The following is a 27,965-nucleotide window of genomic DNA, read 5'->3' on the forward strand; positions in this document are numbered from 1 at the left end:
GGGTATCAAGCAAAACCAGTCCGTATAAATTTAATTTTCCTGCTCAATGTCTATCCCCAGCCTAGATCGAAACATACTGTGTAACAAATGCTGCGTTTGCTTCTCTCTGTGTTTTCTCTATGTGTTTTCTTCTTTTTCTCATGGGGGAAAAGCACTTGACAGTTCCAAAACAACTACCACATTTTTCTTAAAATGCAGGAAATACATGACAAATTCAGAGCGAGAGAGAGAGGGAGGTAATGAGTTGAATGTTGATGAAGTTGAAAAGCTTAAAATTGCATTCACAGTGTATCTTTTGTTTCCTGGAACACAGCGAGACTAGCTGATTCCCATTTTCAAAAATTTAAATTAGCCCATCGCTTGCAAACAGGAATGTTAAAATAATCTTATCTTTAGCATGTGTGCATGTGTGTGTGTGCGTGTGTGTTTGTTGTTGTTGTTGTTGTTGTTGTTGTTGTTGTTGTTGTTGTTGTTGTTGTTGTTGTTGTTGTTGTTGTTGTTGTTGTTGTTGTTGTTGTTGTTGTCGTTGTTGCTGCTGCTGCTGTTGTTGCTGCTGCTGCTGCTGGTGCTGGTGGTGCTAGTGCTGTTGTTGTTGGTGGTGGTGTTGTTGTTGTTATCTGTGCACTTAAATACCTAAGTAAAGGTGTCTTACATCAAATATTTTTATGTGCAATACTTTAGACCTACTATTGTGTTTACTACAAAAAGCAGCAACTGATTTGCAAAATTTGCCTTTACACATATTAGCGCCTACGCAAATACCATATGACTGCATCTCCCCTCGGTCTCAACCATTCATGAATATTCCATAGCACCTTTTTGTTTCCCCCTGATTGCTCTATAGTAACAGCCACAATCACATTAGCAGTCGTAATGACCTTGAGAACTCTTCAGCGTGATTAATAACACTGTAGTCCCATCAATTAGCTTTGGTGTGTGCTGATTGCCACATTAAATCCATGCGGGATAAGAGGATAAGCTGAAGTTCCATTCTCATTTGGAAAAACTGTTATAGTAGGATTAAATTCGTTTGACCTTTCCCTAAATCCTCTGATAGTCCTGTATTTGGGAGAATTTGGCAGATTTTTCACCACAACCGATCTGATTTGTTTACTGGTAAATAGCAGCTTGCATTGAAACTACAGATGTTACATAAATTATATCCTGGACAGCTAGGTGCAATTTTCATTTCATGTATGGCTGTAGTAAGTAAAGAGTAGACCAGAACTTGTGTGAAATTAATGTGAATGAAATTACAAATTTTTGGCAGTAAGGGTTCTAGCTGCAAATAGTCATGGCAAATTTCACCATAAATAAGAAAAAAAAAACATAATCCAGTATGCAAATTTTCCAATAATGCTTTATAAGTCTGTTAGCACAGTTGCTTTAATAGCAACTTCCAGCATGAAGTCACAAGTTTTTGTCTATCTTGAGTTATCACACTCAGGGTCTCCAGCTTTTGTTCTTGGAGACAGCAGGATCCGACTTTCATGGTTAATACAACGTAACATGATTTGCATCTCTTTAAGGGGGAGTGGGGTTTAATGTCAGGGGGAAAAACTACATTCCAGGTATCCCACATGCTGGTTCTCAATGTGAGGACTTTGTGTGAGTGGTTTCATACCCACCAGACCCCATTTTAAAAACTTTTTTCCTGGTTGCACACTTTTAATACTATATTTCCCCCCCCCCCCATACCCCCCATCCCCCCCCCCCAAAAAAAAAAAAATCATATTGCACATTTCTGCATGCACACTAGTAATTTGAATGGCAGGACAGACAGCAGGTCATCTCAAACAAAATTTAGGAGGCAGAGCTGGCCTTGGCCTTGTATTGACTCCTATGATAGCCTGTGCATGTCAACACACAATCATATTCTTGTTAAAGGGATCGTATAGTTTTGGTTGAGACCAAATTTCAGGTTTCTAACATTTTTGAGGTGAGATAATAAGAAACCTCTTACGAAATATGAAAGAACATGTAATTCCAAGAGAAATTCAAAGTTTATTTGATAAAAATTGGTTTTGAAATGGCTGAGATATCCAAAAAAGAATAATCCTAATAAAAGGTGGGACCCAGCCTTTATTTCGATTGCTCTGTTTCACTTTGTTTTTGGATATCTCAGCAATTCCAAAACCGATTTTCATCAAATAAACTTTGAATTCCTCTTAGAATGGTATGCCCTGTACGATTTCATAGGTGGTTTCTAGGTATCTCAAGAAAAGTTAAAAGGCCAACCTAATCATCTCCACCAATACTATACCATCCCTTTAAGCATATTGAGAATTGCCTGTTTGATTGACAGCTCATGGTGTCTGTCACACAGCTGCTGCATGGAATATCATTTGCAGTTAGCTATCAGTACGGCAACTCGCTTCTGTGTTTGGACACTTGGTAACTCTAAACACGTTCGAGAAACGCGATAACCAACGAATTCTTTGTAAAGTGTGAAAGCTCTCCTTGACTGGGCACTGTGGTTGGTCCAAATGTAACGCCATGGTAACAAAGCGCACTGCAAAAATGGCAACAAATATCCAATCCAATCAAAATTCTCTCTTGCTGCAAAGGAAAGTGACAATATTCTACCCGGCAGGAACCCCACTCCACCTAAAACCAGCTGGAGATTTCTAATAATAGCCAATTTTAACAAAAATTCTGGCTCAAGAGAAAAATTCTTGAAATAGCAAAAGTGCTAATGGCATAGACCTGTTAGCAACTAGCACTACTGCACTGCCACTTCTGATATGTGCAGTATCTATATGCCACTTCAAAAGAAAGAGAAAGAACACTGGGTGAAAACCACATGGTATTCCATTACTCATGACATAGATGTACAGTGTACCTGCCAGACAGAATGTATCATATAATGTAGAATAAAGTTTGAAAATTTGAAAGGTTTAAAAAGAAAGGCAGTTATGATCTACTGAACACATGGATGCATAAATAAAACAAACAGGTGGGAAGATGAACACATACACAAAATCTGGAGTGTTCAAAAGTTATGGACAGATGATTTTACAAGTGCCAGAACAAGTATGTCTAATGTGCATTATTTGTTTTATAAAATGGTGGCATGATTCAAATTCAGTAGCATCGGGTTTTGCAAGATTCCCAGGACTGCAAAAGCACCAGGTCCAAGCTAACTGAACTGCTCACAGAAACATCATTGCATTTGTAATACACAGGGAATGCAGTTCAGTGCAGACGAGTGGTCATTCTAAAGAACACAGACGAACGGTTGTTAGAACACTAACAACTGGTGAAAATCATTTGATAAGGATCTATTTCACCATTTTATAAGATACAATATTTCACCAATACTTGCATTTGGCCTGTCAAAGTACAATAGATAACATGACAAAGCACAGAGATTGTTTCTGTACTGTTTTAATTCCCAGGACTGCTACAGTTTGATCTAAATTTACAATCACTCCATTTATTGTTTCTTCCAATGTGCGCACACAAAGTCTCCCAAGAGTACCAAGTCGTCATCTGCATTAGATATGTCTTACGTAAATCACATGCGTGATTTCCCCCAACAGCGCACGCAGACGAAGTAACAGCATCTATTCTCATTTCCTGCGATGGGACGTGAGTCGGTTTCACCGTGTCATTCTGAAGCAATCCCTGTAACATTCCATGCCAACATGACATACCAGCTTACGATGATCCGTTCATTTCCCAAGTCGATACTAGACGCCAGACGAAATGTTCACAAATGTAACAGAATTGACCTGACAGTGTACAAAATCTGTCCTTCCCTCAAGTTGGCATTCCTCTTTAAGGGGCATTCCAGGCGACTTTTACCTTGTATAGGGCCCCACTCACAAGCCTTGCTTCTTTCGGGGTCCTAAAAACCATGTTAATTTTTGTATCAGCGATTTGTGTTATCTTGTTATTTATGTTTGGTTTTTGAATAAATTGAATTGAATTGAATTGAATATTACATCATGGAGTACATGAATCCACAGTTCCATGTACAGATTTGTGAAATTTATTGTGGTCCCCGGGAGCAGAGAAATCAATATTCTGAAAACCTGAAACAAATCACACTGAACAGTGTTGATGACATAGGAGCCTCACATATTTCAGAAATGTAGCAATGGAATGCCATTACAATATCATGTGCCTACTGAGTCCACCTGTGTAGAATTTAGATGCATGCTTTCTTCTTTTGTTCTGCTTCCCTGAGCCCCTACTAATGTATTCTTGTAGTGAGGGTGCTATGTCATCATCCTTGGTCACTGTGATTTGTTACAAATTTTGAAAATATTCTTATTCTTCATCCCAATCACTATAAATTCTGGAACTCTGTACGTGTACCAAGTATAACCAGTTTTTAGTAGTTGATATGTAAAAGTCTGAAAATCATCTAGACATCTCCTTTAAACCTGTTGAACACTAGTCCTGAGTATTCTCGGGCTGGAGTGAATGGGCAATGCGTGTTATAGGAAAATCAGTCTGTCTTCAACGGGTTAAGTTGTGAGTGTGTGTGTTGTGTGTATGTGTGTGCATTGTGTGTGCATTACATTCATTCCACCATCACATTCAACTTCCTTGACCAAGTAAGATCTCTCTTAAACAAATAAAAAAGTTCCAAAAACCAAATTACTGTGTTTTGGTGCTGTATTTTCTATGAAAAATTGAAAGCATTCATTAGTGTGTCATATGATGATCAGAAAATTCCCTTTTATTCTAGTCATTTCTTGTTCATATGAAATTCTTTCTTATGGTCACAGCAATTTTCAAAAGAGCTCAAATGGGTAAATTCGTAAATGATTCTGCAATTGGCAATACATTTCTACAGAAGATTAAGTTCCAATTTCTCTCTCAAAATGGCATGCTTTTTAAATTTCTTTCTGATTTTGTGCTTATGCAATGACTCTAACCAGTTCTATTTCATTTTTCTCTGATTTGTTATACAAAGTTGCCAATTTGATGATGATGAGAGTATATTTTCTGAGGCAAAATTCTCCCAATACTTGATGGGTCACCAGCGCATCTCAGCCAACCCACAAATCCTCACTCTGATACTCGAATACATGTATAACCTATGCACCCTAAACCCTCGCCCTCCCTTAGTAGCAAAATGTGCCGCGAACGAAGAAAGTGATCCCGTGTCTCCGTTTGCCACGACCTGGGAAGTGGGTACCTCACACTGACATATTTTCTGTTTTATGAATACTGAGAGAGAATCTGCAGGACAAGCACTAGACAAAAGAAGACAAGCCTGACACGAATCACAATGAGACGAGATGAGGCAACCTGCATGGATGGTTGTCGCTTGCAAGAAAAAGGTAGAGTTTGTATCCTTTTACCCTCCAAGCGGAGGTAAGTCTTGCTAAAAGGGAAGAAAGACAGTTTTTGAGCCAGCATTGGATAAGAAGACTGGAAAGTCTGCCGTGTAATTCTTCTCCTATTTTTGGCTTTGTATCCATCTATTTGGAAGATTTCATGCGCAATTTCAATCTGCATTTTCTCATTTCAGCGGTTTTAGGATAAAAACGCTGTGATCAACAGCGAAAGAAGATTGCTTGGAAGATTTCCATTTAAATCCCACCTCCTCTTCTATTTCTAACCCTTACAACACTTTTCACTGTGTGTTCTTTTTCTCCAACATCTTTGCAAGTACAAATTTGGTATGAACTCTGTAGTAAAATGGAAGAAAGTTGGATCGGAAAGTTTTGGAGTAAGGGGTACAGGGAGAACTTTTTTTTTTAATCAAACCATGATATAAAGCTGATTTTTATCAACAAACATACGAGTGCAGCTGCGGTTGGGAATGACGTGATTGTTATTGGCAGCACTCCCAAGCAATTGGGGACTCAAGAATTAGATAGTTTCATTGCATTCTTACTCCTTTCTACAGCAATAGTTGATAGGATTGAGTGTCATGATTGCATTTTACACAAATCAACAAAACTCTCTGATAATGTGGACAAAAGCTTAGAAAAGTCATATCTTTTAACATTCTATAAAATGAATCAGAGTATCTTGTTGTTGTTGTTGCGGCTGCTGATGTTGCTGTTGTTGTTGTTGTGGCAATAGAATCAATATTCATATTACTGGTTATGTTCGGATGATATATGCCAGATCTATGTATAGTTTTGATCAGAATTTACCCAAAATTTCACAGTCCTGTTCCTCTAAATTTTCTGCTTTCTACTTCCATAAACTAATTTTCCAGGTGGACTCAGCACCAAATTAATCTGTAACACATGAATGTAATTGAAGACAATTACAAGAACTACGGTCTGTTTCCATAGACTAAGGCAACAGCGTTCATTTGTGACCCGCTACAACAAAATGATCCTAAAGTCGGGCGAGGTCGATTATTTGAAAATTGCATGACACAATTCCCTAATCTTTCTGCTTTAAATTGATATACAACACGTCTTATAAAAATAATCGGCTGCGGAGATATCGATGTTTAAAAGAGAGCATGTCAAGACTTGTGGGAAATCACTGTTTCGAGAAAAGCGCCCTAAAAGTTCTCCTTGCGACGCAATCACAATCAAGAGACACGCAAGTCAGTATTCACCTCCGGACAATAGAAGTTAAGCCCTAGCAACCCCCGAAATGCTCATTCAAACACAGCGTCGGCGGTCTCCTCACCGACCAATCAGTGACCAGGATGTCAGGAGAAGCGGCTAGGCATAGCTCAACCCGCCCGCACGCACCAGTCGACTGGGCAGAGTGCGAGCTTCACGCTTCGGTTAGCGGCAAGCAGCAAACTGACCAATGAGAGCACTCTGGTCGTTGTTAGGGGCGGAGCCTATGTGTGGCGCTCAATCCAAATGTTCGAACCAGTTTCTGCTTCGTTGAAACGCCAAAAAAACATGGCCCAGAAAAACGCTATTTTTTGGTCTTTCCTTTCATCATTTTGCTTCAAAATTTCGACAGATGATAGAAGACATGTCAGACTCTAATAATATGTCAAATTCAGAAAATCGTAAGTTTTGACCAATTTTGATGCTCTAACTTCAAAGTCGATTTGCACGGCTTCGACCGTGCGCGACTTTAGGACCATTTTGTTGTAGCGGGTCACATTTATTCTTCCCTCCCCTTACATCAAAATGGCCAGACTGCAGATTTTATGTGATTCTGAGCATACCACAAATCATATTGCTGTGCATTGCACACCCTCACTTTGTAATTAGATTCTGTTCCACAGAGAACTTCTCTTGAGGGAGAAATTTCAGCATATTTTTTTTTCTCCATGGCTGGATATATTTGACAGGTGCCTTATAAACAACCACATCATGAAAGCATACATTTTAAACATGAATTGCTTACAAGCTTTGCTTTGAGTGATGGTATTACAGGAGCACTGAATTCTTCTTACAGACATTTTGTGACAAGACAAATCAAAGCCTAACACTGTCCTAGATCATAACTATGAATTAAATGTCCCTTCCAATGTATCTAATTTGATATTTGAAGTGTTCATTTACTTCTTATCTATAGTGGCATTCACAAAGATAAAATTGTGGGATGTTGATCACGATCCAAATATCGAGATTTTTTTTCTTCATCTGTTCAGACAAACAAATATATCTTGCAATAACTGATTGTGATAATTTGTCGGCCAAACTGTACATGCCTGAAATCTTAAGAAACAGTGACCCTTTCCCTTGTGAACGTGTGCTGTTGTAATGTGTGTTTTGAATGACGGGATACCAAATCTCAAGAGTTTTTGCTCCAGCATTCACACACTAGCCGCGGTGCAAATCATCACACTATCTCTCAAGTTACCACTATACAAGTAATTCTGAAATAATCACAAATTTCTTAGGATTTCAGTCACAATGCTGATTGCACTATTTAGAGTGAGGCTTTATGTCCATACCGGCAAAATTCTTAAAATTTGGATCGCAATGGAAATCTTGAGATTTGTATCCCGCTAATGTGCGTCAGTGTGGATCATACTAGTTTGTAATTATGTCATGCCGATATCAGTTCATTGACATATTGAAGTTCCCAACTACCTCTTACCCCATCTCCCCCCACCCCCAAAGCTTGGGGGAAAACAGCATCTACACCTCCTTTTGTGAAGAATCATGGAAAAAAAATTAGCGTGACATTTTGAACAAATGAGCCAGTGCCACAGGCCTCGAGATGTTGTGGACACTCAAATAGCTTGCTTCCTTGCTCTAATCTGGTTGATCAATCACGGAGAACCGATGATGCAAATTTTAGCCAAAGCTAATGTTGGAGCATCCATCCATCCCCCCCCCCCCCTTCCCCCCAGGGGAGATAAATGTGTGAAAACAGCACGCACTGGAACCACATGAGTAAACAGACTCACAATATTCTCCAACATCATCAGTCAGGGTTCGGACTGAGCCTTAAAGGTACCCTTCACCATTACAGTGGCTCAAATTCAGAAATTGCAGAATTTTGCTGAATGAGCTATATGATGACATTCAGTACAGCACTGTTGGGGCAACAGAACCTTGTATCTCAAAACTGTCAAACGTTCAGCAGAGCATGGTGACCAAAGCGCTATAAGAAATGGGATCGCCTTTCCTTTGACATGCCATGGAAGGCTCCATTTTGGGGGTGAAATAGCTCGGACAGGACATCACTTGACTATCTGACAATTAATCAAACAAAGAGATTTTCACCAAAATTTGAGATATGCAGTTTTGCCACCCAAGCAACTATTGGTAAAAAAAAAACATTCAATACACCCAAATAAACAAAAGCTTTGAGAACTTCTTCTTCCCTATCAAGAGATCTATGAATAAATAATACCACACTAATAAACCATTCACTGAATAATTTATTCAAATACTGCTGTCTATGTGATATATTGAGTACCGTAAATCCAGTCACTCTCTGATTATTTACTACTTCAGAGTGCTAAGGATGGAATTTCAACCCTGATTTTTTCCTAGCTTCATATTCACACAATATCAGAGACTCTGGTATCACAAGGAACATTTAGCTTGGATCTATCAGTCTGGAAACATTGTTGAATGTTACCTTTAACCCGTTCAGGATGGGCTGATTTTGCTATAACACATAATTTCCATAGATTACTCGGGACTCGTCCTCAACAGGTCAAGACGGGGGGATGCAGAAAGGGCATTAACCATTCTGACGCCGGCCAGTATCATTTATTTTGCAAGGAGTTATGGAAGCATATCGCTTTTTCATTTAAAATACTTGAAGCAGTACACACAAAAATCTTTTGCTTAATATGAGATCTCTTGATTTCAAATACTTTCTCTTTGATTCTACATAAATGAAAACTACAAAATTGTGTTCACATAAAACAATGTATCCACACACACAAAAAAAAATCTTCATGTTTCACTGTAATAAAACAAAATTGAGAGGCCATATCTCTATAAGACTGTTTGTGACTAGAAAAAAAAACACTATTTGCCAAACATAGCAACAACTAATATGCAAACTGGGTGCCAACTTTCAATACATTAAGTGAGAACAGATGAATTGGAGATTTCATTGTGAGGTCCCCACTGGAAAAAAAAAAAATTATTGTGAATGCATTAATTAAGGGGTTTATGGTCTTGTGAATTCAAATTTGCAGAGGTTTCTTATCCAAATTCCCCTTCAATGTTTTCTGTACATCACCTGCCTCTTTCAGGCCCATTTCTGGGGCTGGAAAATTCACTGTGAATACAACAATTTCTGACGTAACTTCAGTTTAAAACCAACAACAGGTATTAACCCTTCACCTCCTACAGCTTTCTCATGATGTTAAACTCTAGTCCATTGTAGGAAACAAGTTTGGTTTCCCTCCCCCCCCCCCAAGAAAAAAAAAAAAAAAACCGCTTTTGCATGGGAAGGCAAACTGGTAGTGTATTCTTTATAAATTTCCAATTGCAGACTGGGTGATACTATATGAATACACAAAACACACAAACAAATGACACACACACAGACAAAGTACACACAAACACACACATACATGCATACAGGGGCAGCCACAGGCAGTCATCTTGTTTTCATGAGGGGCAGCTGTAGGCAGCTCAGGAGCTTAGGGGTTAACGCCTCTGCGAAAAAGCTTTACGGCAAATGCAAGCATAAAATTTGAATACACTTCGTATTAAAGTAAACTGGCATCATAATGGGCAGCATCTGCTCTTAAAACAGAACGAGAAAGGAAGAAAAAACAAAGCCGTCGGCAGTCCCTGCACTCACAGCTATTTAAATGCTAATTAGAAGGAATGGGTGCCTGGGGCCCTTTTGCCCCTCCGCACGGTGCGATCACGATCAGAACTACTTGCAAACTTTCGGACATGATGCAAATTTGGGCACTCATTACCATGGCGAAATGGATGAAAACAACCTGCTGGGTGTGAAGAGCAGATGTTGGATCAAAACAAAACATATTTAGAAACCCAGGAAAAAAAAAAATATATATATATATGACATAAATGGTACCCTGCGGTACCAAATAAAAATCAGCCATTTTGTTGAATTATTATTTTTTTTTTTTTTAGGTTGTACCCCGGGTTGCCAAAAAGTGGGAAATTAAGCCACACAAGATAGCTAGCTGGAGCTAGCGTGCGCTAGCCAGTGCACTGCACTGAAGCACACGCTATTGCTAGAACAACGTACCATGCATGCATCGTATAACATGCAGTGGCATGGGAATGACTATGGTATACACGCACACACAGTGCATGCATTTCTCTGCGGCTGTCCTCGAGTGGAGTGGACGTGAGGTGGCGCTACACAACGTGGTACCCCAGGGTAACGTGTGATGCATCATATATACGTATATATTGGCAAAGCTATCTGTAATGGTAAAGAGTTCAGTGCCAATACTCCAACATGCTGTTTGTGGCCCGTTTCACACAGTATAAGCTGCTATTTTCACAATATACAGATATTTTCGCGAATGAGAAGGTGACAGACATTTTCACGAAATGTTGTTTCGTGAACTGACACCGAGATTATTGTAAATGCGCTATGAGCCTAACGCATGGCAACATTTTCGTGTGTTGTTGAATTCACAGTCCAACTGTGATTCGCAAAATTCACCAAAATTAAACCCTCACAACAATAACAGCTTTTAATACGCAGTAACTGCCCATTGCATCAGTAACCAACATTTTCACCATAACTGTCCAGGTGCCTCAAGAGAGCACCTATATTGAGTGTGAAATGTCAATCATTATTTTTAATATTCAGCTATGACATACAGAAAGGCATGAAAAATATACACTACATTAGAAATTTTAGATATTACATAATATGCAACTTTTTATGCATAAGCTACTTTTGCAAGGACTGGCCAAAACCAAGGGAGCAAAGATTGTGAGTAAATTTTGTGTATCTTTCTCCCATTACATATCATGGAAAAGCTCTGATATTCGCTCCTGCGACAATTGCTCCGGTCTTATTTTCTCCAAGGACTTAAGGGTTAAGGTTGTGATAAGGTTTTAGGTTCAGTTTGATGCGAGGATTAGGATCAAGGTTAGAGTTATGTTTGTGGGCAGGTTCTATGATTGGCTTAGCATGCAGATATTTCATAGGAGCAATTGTCACAGGAGAATATGTCATGGAATTAAAACATATCTAGATTAGCATCACCATTTTTGTCAATTTTTCCCTCTATACATCAAATCACACAAGATATTCACAGAAAAATTCAAGCACGGCAAGGTGACTTTTATAAAGTTAAATTACACTTTAGTGCGGAACTTTATGGACTCCTTGTGAATTTGTCAATCTCACTACCGTGGCCATCTTTGCACCAAACTGATCTGAGTTTAGAATTTTATTCGAAAGATTGAATTACATGACGAGCTCTCACAATGCTCTCACGAAGTCAGAAAAAAAAAAGATAAAGAAATGTGGAGAAGCTACATGATGAGTCTTGCCTTGAATGCAATCTTGTGAAACTCAATACCTTCATTGCTGAAGGGTGATCAACAATCCATTTCAGCTCCGAAATAGCCATACATGTCATTTCCATGGCAACTGCATCGTCATGTCCACGCTAAATTTGGCTGCTTGGTGGACCATTACCCGGCAAAATGTGACAACAGCTGTTATGAAGCAAGCTGTAATCCTTCAAAGTCTTCACCATTCATCCGAATTAAATAAAGGATGGGTTCTTTTTCAAGGAAATACAACTGGAGTATAATGTATTGGATAGTCTAGATTTCAGGCTACCTTTTCTTTTCTTTTTCTCTAGGATCTTCACACTGCTGACAGCAGTGTATTGCACACATATATAGGCCTCAATGAATTGCTTCATCCTTACAACTCTAGCATCCAGCCCTTTCTCTGCAGACACATGTACTGTCCACACTGTTTACAAAGCAAAAATATTTTTCAGTTGTTAATGAGTGTACATGCATTTTCCAAGTCAGTGATATGATACATATTGTAGATATTCAATAAAGAAGAAATCAATTGAAGAGTGTGTAATGATTGGGCCTTGTGAATAATATGTGACTATCATAGCCCCTGGTAATGGAACCTACAACACTGATCATGTTCAACACCACCCAGCCAGCTCATTAACACATATGTGTATAGGGACATAAGAAAATAATCTGATAATATAGCAAGTATATATACAAGAACGACAGAAAAACGGCACAATTTTGAAATCTGCACAAGCAGATAATAAAGGTTAGCTGGGAAAAAAGCCAGAGTAGAGTATCCTTTCAAACTACACTATGATTCCAATAAAGCCCCTATTTCTTTGTGACAAATTTGATTTTGACATTTTGATCAAGCAGAGAGTCTTTCATAGACTTGACCACCTTCCAGAGAACAGCAAGCCTACAGGTCGTCTGCTGAGAACACCCCACAGATTCATTCATTCCAGCACGCAGTGTATTTTCTTTTCCTACCAGAGCTCGTACTTTTTGAAGTAGCGTGCACTGAGACAGCAACAAACAAAGGCTAAATTGATGAGCTTCCTGCTGTCTTTATGGCAAAGTCGCTGCGTCCGAAGTCTGGCGGCAAATCTAATAAAGGAAAACCAGCAATAACTGAACTTCATAGTACTAATTCCACATTGTACTGGACCCCTCTAGTAGCAGAGCAAAACTAGGGTAAACCTTAATTGTGCACATACATTTCTACTGCACCCCTGTGGAGGCATGTTTTTTGAGTCCATATGCATGATTTTCTTCAGAGAAAAGACAGTAGTCAAAGTGCTATGTTCATGGAGTAAAAGATTTGATAGACTGCTTACCTGTAGATGGGATGCTGCATCAGAATTAATCTGTCTTGGTCCCAATCCCAGTCTTTCTTCTGAAATGAGAAAAATTAAATAATCATAAATCACCAGCATCATGACAATAATAATAATAATAATGATGATAATAATAATAATAATAATAATGATAATAATAATAATAAGAATAATAATAATGATAATAATAACAATAATAACAATAATAATAGTAATAACAATAATAATGATAATAATAATAATAACAACAACAACAACAACAACAATAATAATAATAATAATAATAATAATAATAATAATAATAATAATAATAATAATAATAATAATAATATAATGATAATAACAATTTCAATGACAAGTTATGGAATCACAGTCTCATGTTTACATCATAAATTCATCTTTTTTCTGAGGACGGGTGGGGGTGAACATTTGCATTCAGTGGACAAAGTAAGAGAAAGAGCAACAGCTCTGATAAAAAATGCAAGTAAAAATTGAACAAAGTATTGTAATACCTTCAGGAAAAAAAGTCAGTTGACACAGTGTTCATATAATTCCTTTTTGCTGTGTATAAAAATATCAGGAATATACTTCCTGGAGAGATATACAGTAGTTTCTTCCAGACTTTCTAAGTGATAAAATAGAGATATCATGTCAGAACTCATATTGATATTATAATATCTGAAAATTCATTTAAAAAAAAACAGTGCAATCTAATATTTCTGTAGCACATCATCGCTCTACTTTTATAAAAAAGGTCGACAACAATGAAGTCAGAGTCTGAGGCTGCGTTTGTCATCTTTTCCCTGTTTAAACGGCTTTCAAAAGCCGTTTCCAAAGCCCTTTAGAAACGGCTTCCAAAATAGTTGTGTTTATCAACTCTTCGCGAACACGATAACTGGCCTGTCACTGCACAGCTGCATTGCCCAATTCGACCCGAGGAGAAGAGGTCATATAAAGTGTGCATGGTTTGTAACTGCAGTACAAAGCCGTTTCAAAACAGCTTTGTGTTTATCTCGCTTCAAAAGGCTTCTAGAAACAGGTTTCTGGAAACCTGTTTAGGAAACCTGTTTCGGAAAGCACAAATTTGCGGCTTTCGAAAAGGCTTTCCGAAAGGGCTTTCAAAACTGCTTTGCGTTTATCATCTTGTAAAAATTGTTTGAAGGTCATTTGGAAAACCTGTTTCTGCCAAGAAAAAGAGTTGATAAACGCACCCTGAGATGAGAGACTAACATCGGAGGGGCCATGCATAACCTTTTTCCCCCCTGCTGGATGTGAAGGATTTAATGTTATCATTTAATGACGTCTTGATTGGAGCCTTCACATTGATGAGTTCGGCAGGGCCTGGAGAACATACAGTCATCATGACCACCTGACAGTACCTGCTAGTCTTCACACTTAAACCCAAAACAATGAACTTGATAGGTAAGAGGGGCATGCAACTTTGGAGGCAGCATGTTTCTAAGGGCTCCTAATATCAGAGTGACCACAGCATCATTTTGTATCCTCTGAATACCTTTCTTTATAGTGTCCAAATTAAAATGACAAAATATACATTTATGAATTTGCAAGAAGGTATCAACTCCATTTTATACAGAAGGATGCATAATAACCTAATTTGCAACCAACTTTGCTCCAGCTAAACCATGAAACTGTAATTCTATCAAAAGAAAATGTGAAATTAGTAAAAAATCATGATCAAAACAAATTACAGGAATCAAGCCAGTAACACAAATATCAAGGTTTCATTCAGAATTTTTTCTGTGCTCTTAATTACTTCTTTAGAACCGAGTTTACAGAATATACACTTTAACTTAGGGCTATACATCCTGAGCTGTAAAGTCTGGAAAACTGAGACTACACAGTTGTATCATGCAACAGATATTACCCCATGATCACATGATTCATGTTTTGTCTTTACCTTGTCCTGTTATTATAGCATGTGCAGGTCTGCCTCTAATTTGCGTCATGAGACGCAGATTGGACGTGAGACAGACGGCTACAACCCATCTTTCGCAGCTTAAAGCGTCAACGATTAACATTTGACTACAGGAAGGGTACATGAATCACAACTTCAAGGTCGGAGATGGGGGAGGGGGAGGCGGGGAATGATACCAATTTCGCTGTTATACAAATAATGCACAGGTGACAGTGCCTTAGCGGAGATGCAGCACACTCAAGGGTATGGTGGAACATGCACAACATTTTGAATACCCAAGAGTGAGCTGCATCTCCACTTACAATGTATTATCACAAACTTAAACCTGTGCATTATTTGTTTTATAAGAGGGGTCTAAGAACTATTCTTTTTTTTTACCTCTACGGACTATCAGTCAGCTAGCCTACATGTACCTAGAACTAGCTCAAAAGCCAAGAAGTCCAAAGAAGTGTTCCAAACACACTGACCACAAACATAGAAATTGTTTCCAGGAAATACACGAGTGATTGAGTGCATGCTGCTAAAGTAACTACATGTACATTGTGACATCATGAGTGTGCAGTTATGTTCTCTGCTGCACACTTTTTGCACACTCATGCATATTAGTAAGAAAGTAAAAAGCACACACGTGATGTATTTCAGCATTTGTGATTGGCTACATTCTTGAACCCAGTTTACAACGCGTAATAAAGCAGTCCTCTCTCTTTTACTCGTCCCACAACTTACATTCTATTACTTCTACAACAGCTACTACTACTACAACTATGCCTACTACCACATCTGCTACACAACTACAACTACCACTGCTACTAATACAAACACAGGAAGACCACTACATTTATACAATTACTACTACTTCTGCTACTGTTACTGTAAAAGCAGGAATTTCCAGATTTTCATGAATGTCCGTTGTCTTAACTCCATGGAAACAAAACATGAAAGAGTGTTTGATGTTTTTCTGTGAGTATTTAATGTTTTTCTGTGAGTAACTCGGCATGGATTTTTGTGCAAAATCTTTTCTGAACTCACAGCGAAAAGCAATAAGAATTTTCTCATTGATTGGCTAACAGATATGATTTCCCCCGATATAGACAGCAAAGTCACAGCACAAATCAAGGGTATTTCTATCACACATTCCATCTGTGTACACTCTGTTCTGAGACAATCCAAGACTTTCTCACTGCAGACAATTTTCAACACTTGTATCCTACTTTTTCTGACAAATCAAGATTTTTCATTAGCTTTGAATATTCAATTACGTATCTCAAGGGGGAAAAACTATGTAGAGGGATAAAGCCAGGTGGAGACACACAATAATCTTACCTTTCTCTTTTTCCGTAGTACGACTCTGATCCCATCAACTGATATCACCAAGTTCACTTTCTTCTTCTTGATTCCTTTGGCTTTGAATTCATACTGGAGAGATAAGATTCAAGAACAAAGACAAAAAGAAATATAAAATGAGAACGAATGAAATTTGAGATAGCACAATATGAATTCAACAAAAAAATTGAATGTACAAGCTGAGTAGTAACAGGACTTCAACCACCATTTGCTTCAGTATTGCTTGACTTGGCATTAAAGTGGAAGCATAAACCTGGTTGAAACTTGTTCCTGTGGCTCACTTGATTATAAAGCCTTGATAGCATAATTTGAGCTCATTCATCAACACATCCATTGGTGTGTGCCATTATCGCTGATTCCAACGCAACTGTTCTGAAACGAATCATCAGTTACACAGAAATTCTGAACCAGTTAAAAGTCAGTCTGATAAAAATAATTATGAGCACAGCAGTAAAAATTTGATTAAAATCTGGCAAAAAAAAAAAGAAGAGAAAACTTATGAAATTTGCCACTCTTGATCAGTCAACATAAAATTAAATATGCATATAAGCGAGTTGATGATGTCATCACCTCATTAAGTACTAAAAGTTTGTACAAAAAATCTTGAAATTTCCACTTTGTACTAGCACAGAAAGGGTTTATTACAGACAATATGCTATCTGGGCAAGTTGCAACTACGCCTGTACCAGTACATACATGTACATAACACACATACAAGAAACGGGAAGGATCAAATTCAGGCAACTTTAAAGCGATCGTATAGTTTTGGTTGAGACCTAACTTCAGGTTTCTAACAATCTCTGGTGAGATAACGAGAAACCTCTCATGAAATAAGAAAGAGCATGTGATTCAAAGAGGAAATCACCGTTTATTTGATGAAAATTGGTTTGAAAATGGCTGAGATATCCAAAACCGAGTGATCCTAATAATTGGATGTCTCGGGCATTCCAAAACCGATTTTCATCAAAAAAACTTGAATTCCTCTTAGAATGATATGCTCTGTATACTATTTTATGAGTAATTTCTTGATATCTAGCAAAAAGTTAAAAGCCCAATTCTCATCTCCACCAATACTATACCATCCCTTTAATCAGACGCCCTAAACCCGAAGTACTTCAGCGGTCATTTGTGGTTACAGTTGGCCAGGCACGGCTGGACACTGCTATTCATCTGGAAAATGAAAGCTCATTCGCAAACTAATTGATCCAGCAGGATATCATAAATCATCACAACACATTTCAAATGGTCAAAAGAAACCCCTAGTAACCAAATATGGAGGGGAGGGGTGAGTTCAAGGATTTTGAACACCAATGAAGCAAAAAAAGACTGTAGATAAAGACTGGATGTGTTAATAAGTGACACACAATATCAGTAATGACAGTATGCTGATTTTTGTGATCCATTTTTCACACTGTGTACCAACTGCAGTTTGTTTTTAGCTACTTGTGTGTGGGTTTATAATTTATTTCGAACATATTGCAGTTCTCTCATTGTTTAATTTTCCTACCCAGACTGCAGGCCTTACTTTCCCTACAAAAATGAACAGCAACAATCAATGAGTCAAGTAACAAATTTGGGGTTTAAAATGATAATTTAACTATTTAAAGAGACTAGAAAAAAAAAGAAAAAGAAAGCTACTGCCTTCTTTGCAGACAGTAGCACATAAGTGATCACTCACAGCAAGTGCAGTTCACCTGAATGCAAGAAAAACAAAAGCATCCTTCTTTTAACCTGTTCCATACTGAATTCTGAAATCCCCATAGACTTAATGCACAGACCACCAGGTTCCCGTATGGAACGGGTTAATCTGCTAACAATCTGAACAGATTTACAATCTTTCCTCCAGACTTTACTGAAAGTTTGCCCTTAGCATCATCCCTCGCCTTCCATTCAATCAAGACACCTGTCCCGGAGCTCCTGCTATCACCAAGGACACAGATGGTTGCCATGGCAGCAACATCCATTAGTATTCCATCCTGATGGTATTCATGAGTGGCAACATCCATTTATTAGCTCTTCCTTGCCATTGGGGAGAGCTAAGCACAGCCATACATCACTTTTGGAGACTGGATCATGCCTGCGCTAACCAGCATCCCGAAGGCCGCAGTACTTTGAAGGCCGCGCTGCATAAACTCTGCCCTTGGAATACACATTCAGCTTTACTGTTGTCACGCTAATTACGTCATGCAGAGAAAAGAGCTCAGAGCAAGGGAACATGTCACTGTAAACTGTATTGCTTAACACAGAACACCAGTACAGCCCAGGTCATGTATATTAATCCACTCTCTAACCCTCAACTTGCCAGGGTGACATGAAACAAAGCCATAGTTTGTCTGTCACGGAAGGAGACTGCAGCCAATTTCTTCAAAGATTGAGATATTAGCGACATCTACACTGCCACAACCCACAAACAAGAAGATAACCACAAACTTTCTTCATGGACCTAGTAGGTATCTCAGCCATTTCAAAACCAATTTTCATCAAATAAATCTTGAATTCCTCATAGAATTACCTGCTCTTTCATTTTCATAATAGGTTTTTCATTATCTCACCAAAAAATGTTAGAAACCTGAAATTATACAATCCCTTTAAACATTTTGAGAAGATGACAAATTTAGGGAGCAACTGAGGAAAGAAATGCTCCTGTAAAATGTTTCTCACTGCACCATGCAAGACGCGAGGCCAGAAGGAAAACAACTTAACAATTTAAAGAGCTTATCTTTCACTGCAACATTTGTTTTTAGGCAAATGATAACTAGCTGCCTAATCACCCATTGCTATTTGACTAATGTGAGAAAGATGATGTAGCACCCAACCATGGGTTCATTGGTGAGGGACAACCTAATCTACACAGTATGTGTGGATATCAGACAATTGCGAACAACTGAGATTTGGTGTGCTGCTTTTTTGTGCGATGGTTTTGTGTTGATGTTTTCAAATGTGCTCTCATATTTTCCTTTTTCCTTGCTTAGCACATTTGTTTATATGTCAACAACAGAAGCTCTCTCTTATATTGGGGGTATTTTAGGTAATTATCATGTTTTCAGAAAATGCCCACAGGAAATTGAAAACATATTTTACAGTTGATTCCACAGATCAATTTAATCTGCTGGATCCCCCCCCCAAAAAAAAAAAAATAATAATAATAATAAATTGCTTTAAAGAAAAACAATCCCTTGAAATAATAACTGCCAAATCCCTCACATTATTTGCTTGTTTATAGAGTATTACAAACTTTGATGATGACTTCTTCATGGTTCTGTAGTGGACAGTAATTGTGCATTTTTTTAATGTGGACAAGCAAATCAATAAAAAAAAACAATCACAACCCACTGAAGATCACATACAGGCTGAAAAAGTCCCAACATATTTCTGAGTATGTGGGATTAGTGCTACCATGTTTCATTCAGGGTAAATCCTATGTTAAAAACACTGTTTATGTCCCAAATCTATGTGCACACATCTTATGAACAATTCCTTCTCATGTTTCATATTCAAACAAGATTTCAGTATTCACCTGACAGATTCTCAAAAAGTGCATTCCAAAGCAATCTCTTTCTGTTTTTCTTTTCTATTTTTTTTGTGCTCCCAGTAATTCAGTGCAAGCCCTCAAAACACTGCATTACAATGCACAGTCAATACCAAGACACAAGTTCTCAAAAACAAAAATATTAAAGTGGTATGTGATTCATACTTATTGACCCATGAGAGCATCTCGATGAAACAAGAGTCCTTTCTGGGACTACGTAATACATACACATGGTGTTACTGCAAACATCTCTTCCTCATCTTAATGAACATCTCTAGCTTGGTCATGAATTTGAGTTCGTCCTGAATAATCCTGCACTTGAAAAATTCTCAGACTCTCCAATGAATGCAGACTCAGAGGCACAAGGTTTCATTGGCAATGAGCTCCTGATTTGCTTGGCTCGGGTGTTTGACCTGGAATAATTAGAGACTGCTAAATAATTTTCTTTTTTTACTCATGAGAAAAATTTCAAATGCGGGGGAAAGTGCTTCGGAGAGATAATGAAATATCGACTGCACGAGAGATCGTGCAGAAGACAGGAAGATGGTGTTAGATTGAGGTTCGAGTGTATGTCAGTCAAACACGCTTCGCTCGAGGGCAGGACAGCTGGCGGAAATAGATGTGCCGGTCTGTAGAGGGACGCTGGTAATAGCATTGAAGAGTGGTGTGCCCCTTCCTTGGAGCTCAAGCTTCCTACCACTGTTTGCTGAACCGCAAATATGCGGGAAGGAACCAAAGAGCGGAAGGATAACTTCATCCGATTTTTTCCCGCATATCGCATCGACTGAGCAGCATCGATAAGGGCCCTCAACTCTCCGTGCTCATTGCAGAAGTTCCAAAAGTTTGTGAGTTACTTATCTCTCACCGTGGGAAGGGGACAAGCACGACGTGACCACGGATCACCAAGTGTCATTAGCGTTCGGAGAGTCGAGGGCAGGTATCGAGATCAACGGGATGTAATCATGGTGACTTTGATGACACGTTTAATTAGCGGTTTATATCTACTCCCCTCTCAGATTAAAAGTATCATGTTCATTCCGGAATTTCCTTCCATGTTCAAGAGACTACATATTAATCAGCATGCCTTTACTCTGATGTTCCAAGATTTGCTTTCAATATCAGGATGTATGTATTTTTCTTCTCTTTTTTTTTTCATTCACAGTAAATCACACACATCCCATGTTAACAACTTCCATCAATACCAAACGCATCTCAAGGTGAAAGGATATTAAAATGTTGGAATGAGACCTTGAGCTTCAAACTAATTTGTTAACTGATGGCGACGCGTGAAGGGCTGTCACAGCGACGTCTCATCTGTCACTACCTTCGAATTAATTGCACTCGCCAGTTTTTGTTAATTCGACGTGATATCTGTTGAAGATCACAGGATATGATATCTTCCTACACTCCACCCCCTCTCACCCACGCACACTGCATCTACACTACAAGATTTATAACAGACATACATGTATATTGATGTAAGAGATGAAACTGTAGATATTTGATGACCTAAGGATTTTTTTCTCTCTCTCTTCATTTGCCTGACCATGGAGAATCTCACATTCTCCATGAAACACTTGATTAAATTCAACTACCCTGATTCCACTATATGGAAAAGAGGTGCAAAGACTGCTATGGCATTGACTAAATTCATTAAAACAATGTGGCTATGTTGTCTTGTGCACCTGTTACTCACACAGTAGCATGTGCCCTGGAGCATTTACAAAATACAGAGTCAAAGGTTACACATACACACTGGATTGGAATTTAACCTTGGGCTGTTACAGGGATATGTCATGTTTGGGCACAATTGGCCATTTATGTGTTAATTCTTCCGTGTAAAATGTTTGGCTTACTTTCTAGAAAGTACACCGCTTCTCCAGAGTGCTGGAAAAAATTATTTTAAAAAAGACAAGATACATTTTCTAGCTGTTTTTAGTTGATCATAATTAGGTGATCCGAGTATCCTCTCGGATCACCTTCTGTATCTGTACTGATTCTTTCTTTTTTTTTCTTTATTTCTCCCCAAAAGTTGTGTAGAGGTTAGCTCAGAAAGTGCATTGTCTATGAATGTCAAACTTATACCATTTATGTATCGTGTCAAAAAGACGACAATCGAACAAAAATCAAAGTGATCAGTCGACCGTGACGTCACTATGACGTCATTATATGAAAACACATTCTCAATCATATCTCATTAATGGAATGGAATTTTTCAATGAAATTTACGTCACATGTATTTCAAGTCAAGCTCATTCTAGTCATTTTCTCAAAATTCATCTCTACTTTAAAACGTGCGCGTACGCGCGCGTTGAAATATTTGTATGCTCAAATCGAGCTCAAAATTTTTTTGCACACGTTTCAGACCAATTGGAGCATTTTTTGAAAAATTGAAAAAATTGGACGGACGCGTACGCGCGCGCGCATATACGCACGCACAGCTCATATGCCATTTAAATTTCCAGTTTTTTCACTTTGATCGGATGTCTGTAATGTCAAGAAATATTTATACCAAGTTTCAAGTCAATCCGACTCAATATGACGTCATACGGGCCCGTAAAAGTTGAAATTCCGCGCGCGCGTCAATGGCGATATACAGTGCAACTATGCCAAAAAACCGCCAATTTTAAATCCGATTTTACTCGTCAGGATGGACGGTGACCCCCATTTTCTTTACATATTTTGAAAGCTGATGAGTTGTACATGTCATTTCATGGGGTGGCAGTGCTGACAAAATGATTAAAAGATATCAAATTTCTTAATAAAGTAAAAAAAGTAAATTTTCAAAATGACGTCATCAAATTTCAAGTTTATTCGAGCGTATCTCACTAGTCCTTTGTCAATTTTCACCCAGATTTCAGTATGTTGTAGCTTATTTAATGTTCTTTCAAACATAAAATAACAAAATTTTGATTAGATAACGGTATCACCTCGTATAAATGGATTGAAAGTAATCTTGTCAAATTTGACCAGTTTACGTGTTATCTCTATGGGAGTGCAGTTTTTCTGGAAATGAAAATTGACATGATTATCTTTATCGAGCACTAGCTCACTTACCCTTCGGTAAATTTCTCCCAGATTTTACTACATTGTAGCTGAGACTTTACGCTACCGTAAGTGTGCCCTTCGTTTTTTCATACGATGTCGGGATCATGTCAAAAATTTTGGTTGAAATTCAAGCTTATCTTCGATGTATTAAGATATTTCTTTCTTTCTGCAACTTTCTTTGCAATAACTCAAGAAAAACGGCCTCTATCACTTTCATATTTTGCACATGTTTAGTTCATGTCACGTAAATTATTTCATAAAATAACAACTACTTGATCAGACGCCATCTTGGGTATGTAAATTAGGGTCAAAGGTCATAAGTGTTTCATCCTGTATCTTAGTGAATACATGTCCTACTCTTCCCATATTTTGCACACGAAAAGACCATGTTACAAGGATCATTTCACAAAATAACTACTTTTTACTCAGATGCCATCTTGTCTGTGCAAATTGAGGTCAAAGGTCATATGTACTTCTTTTTGTATCTCCGTTATGACGTGTTATCTCTATGGGAGGGAATTTTTTTTAAATGTGAAAATTGACATGATTGTCTTTATCGAGCACTAGCTCACTTACCCTTCGGTGAATTTCTCCCAGATTTTAATATGTTGTAGCTGAGACTTTGCGCTATCGTTCAATTGCCCTTCGTTTTTTCATACGAAGTCGGGATCACGATAAAAGACTTGGTTGAAATCAAAGCTTATCTTCTATGTATTGAGATATTTCTTTCTTTCTGCAACTTTCTTTGCAATAACTCAAGAAAAACACGCCCTATCACCCCTATATTTTGCACATGTTTAGTTCATGCCACGTACATTATTGCATAAAATAACAACTACTAGATCGGACAACATCTTGGGTATGTAAATTAGGGTCAAAGGTCATTAATGTTTCATCTTCTATCTTGGTGAATACCTGTCCTATCTTTCCCACATTTTGCACACGTATAGACGATGTCGCGAGAATCATTTCACAAAATAACCACTATTTCATCAGATGCAATCTTGGGAGTGCAAAGGTGGGTCAAAGGTCATATGTTCTTGTTGCTGTCTCTTCGTTATAATGTATACAAAATTTGGTACCAAACATGGCAGATATGACTCCCTTTGCTAAATGACAATGCAAACATAACACGGCCAATGTCTCTAAACACAGATGAAACTTGTATGGTCATGCCTATTGCGATCAGGACTCGAATCATTGATAAAAAAAAATCGGATCACCTTAATTTGTCAGTGATGACAAATTACAATCTCTAGTTGTGTTTTGACCTTTCTTGCATTATGTAATGGCTATTCAGGACAGAGATTGAGTGATTGGGAAAGAAAGAAAGAGACATTATGACAGTGTGAAGTTAAGTCCTGATATATCTTCTTTTTTATATTCTCTTTGAGAGAGAAAACAAGAGACCCGCGGGTCTAGCGCTCACCTGAGTATCGCAAGTTCACCTTTCACGCAGTCACTAATCTAAATTATTCACAGCTCTACCAAAATTTGACGAGGCATTCTCAAGTGGAAGATGAAAATGTACAATAAGGGCCCAATTTTTTCAAGATTCCTTAATTTGGGGGAATTGGGGCCCCCTGGGGCCCTCTGGGTGGGGCATGGTGCCCAGTTTGATAAATTGAGATCCTGACCACCTAGGGATGCTACCTGCCAAGTTTGACAAAAATCCATCATGAGGTTTTCAGGAAGAAGATGAAAATGTATAATTCAGGCCCCCATTTGGACCCTTCCAACCACCCCCCTCCCCCTACCCCCAAGAGGGGCACCCCTGGATCTCCTATGAACAAACTTGAAACTACAGTCATTAATGTACTCACTCATAGTATTATCTCAGCTCTATAACTTCTGATTCTAGAGAAGATTTTTAAAGATTCCTTCATTTGGGGGGTTTGGGCCCCCTGGGGGCCCCCTGGGCGGGGCATGGTGCCCATTTTAACAAATTGAGATCCTAACCCCCTAGGAATGCTACCTGCCAAGTTTGGTGAAAATGGGTCATGGGGTTCTCAAGAAGAAGATAAAAATGTACAATTTAGGCCCCATTAGGACCCCTCCTCACCCCCACCCCCCCCCCCCCCTGGGTCCCAAGGGGGGCACCCCTGATTCTGCCATGAACAAACTTGAAACTACAGTCATCAATGTGCTAACTCATAGTATTAACCTAGCTCTATCACTTCTGGTTCTAGAGAAGAAGGTTTTTGCGGATTCCTTAATTTTGGGGGGTTTGGGCCCCCTGGGGGCCCCCTGGGTGGGTCATGGTGCCCATTTTAATAAATGGAGTTCCTAACCCCCTAGGGATGCTACCTGCCAAGTTTGGTGAAAATGGGTCATGGAGTTCTCAAGAAGAAGATGAAAATGTACAATTTAGGCCCCATTAGAACCCTTCCCCACCCCCCTCCCCTGGGTCCCAAGGGGGGGCACCCCTGATTCTGCCATGAACAAACTTGAAACTACAGTCATCAATGTACTAACTCATAGTATTAACTTCGCTCTATCACTTCTGGTTCTAGAGAAGAAGATTTTTACAGATTCCTTAATTTTGGGGGGTTTGGGCCCCCCTGGGGGCCCCCTGGGTGGGGCATGGTGCCCATTTTAACAAATTGAGTTCCTAACCCCCTAGGGATGCTACCTGCCAAGTTTGATGAAAATCGGTCATGGGGTTTTCAAGAAGAAGATGAAAATGTAAAAAGTTTACGCACGACGCACGACGGACGACGGACGACGGACGACGGACGACGGACGACGCACGACGCACGACGCACGACGCACGACGGACGCTGGACGAAGGGCGATCGCAATAGCTCACTTGAGCCTTTGGCTCAGGTGAGCTAAAAAATGGATAATTACCTCAATTGTTGACTATATATCTATCTGAGATATTTCTGTGACATGGAACTAGACTGACAACTTTCTGGGATATGTAAAGGCTTAAAGGTTCTGTTTATGTTTGGGAGCAGTGATTTAAAAAGTGTTCAAGATATCATTTTTGATGCATGTGTAGGTCAGTTGTATCACAAAAGATCCTCCCATATAAAGTTTTTGCAATAAAGCCTAAAATATAAGGAGATATCAGTACTTTTCTCAGTAAACCATAACTGCAGACAGTTTAGTCTGGAAACGTTTTTTATTATATCTACTGTTCACATTTTGTATATAGCAATACTTAACATTATACTGGTTCAAATTTTTACATCATTGTTTCTATCCCTAACTCACATTTTAGAACTATTTTGAAGCAGTAATGCTGGGCATTTGTTTCATCTGCAAATGGTAAATTATGCCTTTAAAGTAGAGCAGAATTTGCCTCCTTCTCCTTCATCTTCTCCCTTCTGAATGTCATCCTGGGCAGCTACGTCTCTGTGAGTCATGTGTGTACACGAGTGAACATTCGCATGGTGTCCCCCTCGCTTGCCATCATGCAGTTTATAGGCCATATTTGTCTTCCCCTAAATGTCAACAGACTCTTTTGACAACCTCTGTGGCGTCTGCTTTTGAAACGTTTTAATCAAAGTGCGCCCAAGGCGAGTGAAGTCAACGTGTTCGACCAGAATCCGTTCTCCTCACCCCCCCCCCCTTTTTTTTTCTCTCTCTCTCTCGTTTATTCTTCTCAACTGGGTGATGTAGGCAATGTTGACTGCTATATTTGCTAACAGTGTTTTCATTTAACACCTAATTGTATTTCAGGTTTTCTTTTGGGTATTGGGGAAAATCGTTTTGGTAAACCTGGAATTTGACTGCTGGGTGAGCAGGCGGCTGCAAATATTCAATCTTTTCTCCATCGTCGTGTTATTTTACTGGGGGTTGTCAGCACTGGGGAGGCACAGAAAGGGAGAAGCCGAGCTGTGAGCTGCGCTTCGGCACTACCCTACATCTCCTGAACCTCTGCCGCATGTTCGTGAATCACAATCAAAACAATTGGAGGTTGGGCAGGGGGACATCTTCCCAAAGAGAACAGGTTGCAACAAAAGTAAATCCAAACTGAACACATGTCGTAAATCGCTATCTTTACGTAAAATACTGAGTATCAGGGATGACGCACAGTCCGAAAGACAGCCGTAGGAATTCTACAACAAGGATAAATTCCCACAATTCTGACCAGCATTCCTCAACTGATGAGGGAAAAATTAAGGAAAGCATTAGAGTTGGGGCAGGGGAACATCTTCCCAAAGAGAACAGGTTGCAACAGAAGAAAATCCAGAGAACAGAACACATGTTCTAAATCACTCTCCTCTTTAAAAGTAAAACACTGAAAATCATGGATTATGCACAGTCTGAAAGACAGCTGTAGAAATTCTACAACAAGGGTGAATTCCCACATTTACGACCAGCATTCCTCAACTAATGAGGGAAAGATCATTGAAAGCATTACAGGTTTCAGATTTTATACAAGAAAAGCCTAAACATTATGATTTCAAGTCTGACAGAGATCTTATTGGCAATGTTCAAGTCATGACTACGATGGAATATTTCCATATATGAGTTTTCAAATATCAATGATTACATCTTCATACACTTAGAAATTAATAGGAGCGAAAGTAAACTTTAATAGTGCAGAGGAAATTCATGAATAATCATTACATTAAATTCTGTTGCAAAATTTTTCTGTTACAAAATTTGTGAAGATGGCATGCCATCGACTGAGTCGGGTATGTGAATGAGGCACACACAGAGTTGATAGACAACTCACATTCGACAACAGTTTACAGTGGGACATCTCTCCAGGCCTCCAACCAGCATACGCAGAGAGGCCTAATCTTCTAGATGTTTTTCTCTTTTTCTCTTTTTCTCATTTTTCCTTAATTTTCCAACAGCACTGATTGATTGGATCAAAACCAATGCCAGGATGCACTTCTTGAACCCTGATATTCAAAGTTGATATTTTCACGAATTGATGAAGTCAAGGAAAGTTCTTT

At 38.8% G+C, this 27,965-nt stretch overlaps 1 protein-coding gene across 1 annotated transcript in view; it reads right to left on the reverse strand.

The window, feature by feature from the left end:
* The window catches only part of LOC139713088 (uncharacterized), a 191,876-nt gene that overhangs the window by 115,372 nt on the left and 48,539 nt on the right, over positions 1-27,965 (reverse strand). Inside the window, exons 3-4 of the mRNA XM_071624848.1 lie at positions 16,452-16,544; positions 13,193-13,251 (exon numbers count right to left, since the gene is read on the reverse strand). Of these exons, the coding sequence (XP_071480949.1) occupies positions 13,193-13,251; positions 16,452-16,544 (152 nt within the window). The remainder of the gene's footprint in view (positions 1-13,192; positions 13,252-16,451; positions 16,545-27,965) is intronic.

This window comes from Diadema antillarum, unplaced genomic scaffold (genome assembly GCF_040938485.1).
Source record: "Diadema antillarum isolate AM-2024a unplaced genomic scaffold, OU_Dant_1.0 scf00000042, whole genome shotgun sequence".
NCBI lineage: Eukaryota > Metazoa > Echinodermata > Echinoidea > Diadematoida > Diadematidae > Diadema > Diadema antillarum.